The following is a 2,500-nucleotide window of genomic DNA, read 5'->3' on the forward strand; positions in this document are numbered from 1 at the left end:
ACATACAGATTTACACACACACAAAAAACCTACATACATACATACATACATACATACATTTTACACACACACACACACCCCTTACTCACCCTCTCCGTCGGCTCCGCCCACTCGGCCCGCCAGCCGTCAAACGCGTGGCTCTTCCAGTTCTTCTCCAGCTCCCGGCACACCGGCTCCTCTACTCCTTGGAGGAAGGCCAGCAGGCCGGAGTAGTCCACGGCCCCCGGGGTCGCCGGGGGCCGGCCCTCGAACCCGTCGCCCGTCTGGACCCCGGCGTCCTGGGCGCGGCGGGACTGGGTGGCGGCGTCCGACGCCTGGACGGCCCCCGTCTGGGTGCTTTTCTGCGGGGGGAGAAGTACTACTAGTAGTAGCCCCGGGTACTTGGGTCTCCTGTTTGTAAGTACTACTACTAGTAGTACTATGATTTATTTGTGTCCCACCTACTCTGGTCCTGGGGTCTCCTGATTAGTACTACTACTACTACTACTACTACTACTACTACTACTACTACTAGTAGTAGTAGTAGTAGTAGTAGTAGTACCCCGGGTACTTGGGTCTCCTGTTTGTAACTACTACTAGTAGTACTATGATTTATTTGTGTCCCACCTACTCTGGTCCTGGGGTCTCCTGATTAGTACTACTACTACTACTACTACTACTACTACTAGTAGTAGTAGTAGTAGTAGTAGTAGTAGTAGTAGTACCCCGGGTACTTGGGTCTCCTGTTTGTAACTACTACTAGTAGTACTATGATTTATTTGTGTCCCACCTACTCTGGTCCTGGGGTCTCCTGATTAGTACTACTACTACTACTACTACTACTACTACTAGTAGTAGTAGTAGTAGTAGTAGTAGTAGTAGTAGTAGTACCCCGGGTACTTGGGTCTCCTGTTTGTAACTACTACTAGTAGTACTACTATGCTTTATTTTTATCCCACCTGCTCTGGTCCTGGGGTCTCCTGATTACTACTACGACTACTACTACCACCACCACCACCATTTATTTGTACCCTGCCTAGTCTGAATTACTACTACTACTACAATTTATTTCCCGCCCACTCTGGGACTTGGGTCTCCTGTTTATTATTATTATTACTACTACTACTACTACTACTACTACTACTACCATTTATTAATACCCTGCCTAGTAGTCTGAATTATTATTATTACTATTATTACTATTATTACTATTATTATTATTATTATTATTATTATTATTATTATATAACTAATTATTATTATTATCTATCTATATATATATACACACACACACACACACAGATTATATCGATAGACATTAGATCAATACATATATTGATATATTCAAATTGATTTTATATAGATAGATAGATATATAATATATATAAAATCAATACGAATCGATCAATATATATATTGATCGAATATCTGTCTATCTATCTTTATCTTGATATATATTAATATATTGATCAATATCTATCTCTATCAATCTATCTATCTCTATCTCTATCTATCTATCGATCTATATATATATATATAATCAATATAAATCTATCAATATATGTATCTATCTATCTATCTATATCTATATATCTATATCTATCGTAGATATATAGATATAGATAGATATATAGATACATATATTGATAGATTTATATTGATTATAGATAGATAGATAGATAGATATATAATATATATCTCTATATAGAAAATCAATCAATATATATATATTGATCTAATATCTGTCTATCTTTATATTGATATATATTAATATATCGCTCAATAGATACATATATCTATATCCATCTATTTATATATAGATAGATAGATATAGATATGTAGATAGATATAGATATGTTGATAGATATAGATATGTAGATAGATATAGATATGTAGATATAGATAGATATATAGATACATATATTGATAAATTTATATTGATTTTATATAGAGAGAGATATAATATATATCTATATATAAAATCAGTACGAATCGATCAATATATATATTGATCTAATATCTGTCTATCTATCTTTATATTGATATATATATATTGATATATATTAATATATCGATCAATAGATAGATAGATATAGATATAAAGGTATATAGATAGATATAGATATAGATATTGATATAGATATAAAGGTATAGATATATATAGATATAGATAGATATAGATAGATATAGATATAAAGGTATAGGTATATATAGATATAGATAGATAGATAGATAGATAGAGATATAGATAGATATAAAGGTATAGATATATATGGATAGATAGATATAGATATATATAGATAGATATAAAGGTATAGATATATATAGATAGATAGATATAGATATATATAGATAGATATAAAGGTATAGATATATATATATAGATAGATAGATAGATAGATATAGATATATATAGATAGATATAAAGGTATAGATATATATAGATATAGATAGATATAGATATAAAGGTATAGGTATATATAGATATAGATAGATAGATAGAGATATAGATAGATATAAA

The 2,500-nt window shown here is 32.0% G+C and overlaps 1 protein-coding gene across 1 annotated transcript in view; it reads right to left on the bottom strand.

Annotated features, from left to right (window-relative positions):
* Positions 1 to 2,500, bottom strand: part of LOC309524232 (cytoplasmic dynein 2 intermediate chain 2-like) — a 32,275-nt gene that overhangs the window by 26,533 nt on the left and 3,242 nt on the right. Inside the window, exon 2 of the mRNA XM_082208698.1 lies at positions 90 to 341. Within this exon, the coding sequence (XP_082064824.1) occupies positions 90 to 341 (252 nt within the window). The remainder of the gene's footprint in view (positions 1 to 89; positions 342 to 2,500) is intronic.

The sequence above is a fragment of the Podarcis vaucheri genome (assembly GCF_965113315.1).
Source record: "Podarcis vaucheri genome assembly, chromosome: Z".
Lineage (NCBI taxonomy): Eukaryota > Metazoa > Chordata > Lepidosauria > Squamata > Lacertidae > Podarcis > Podarcis vaucheri.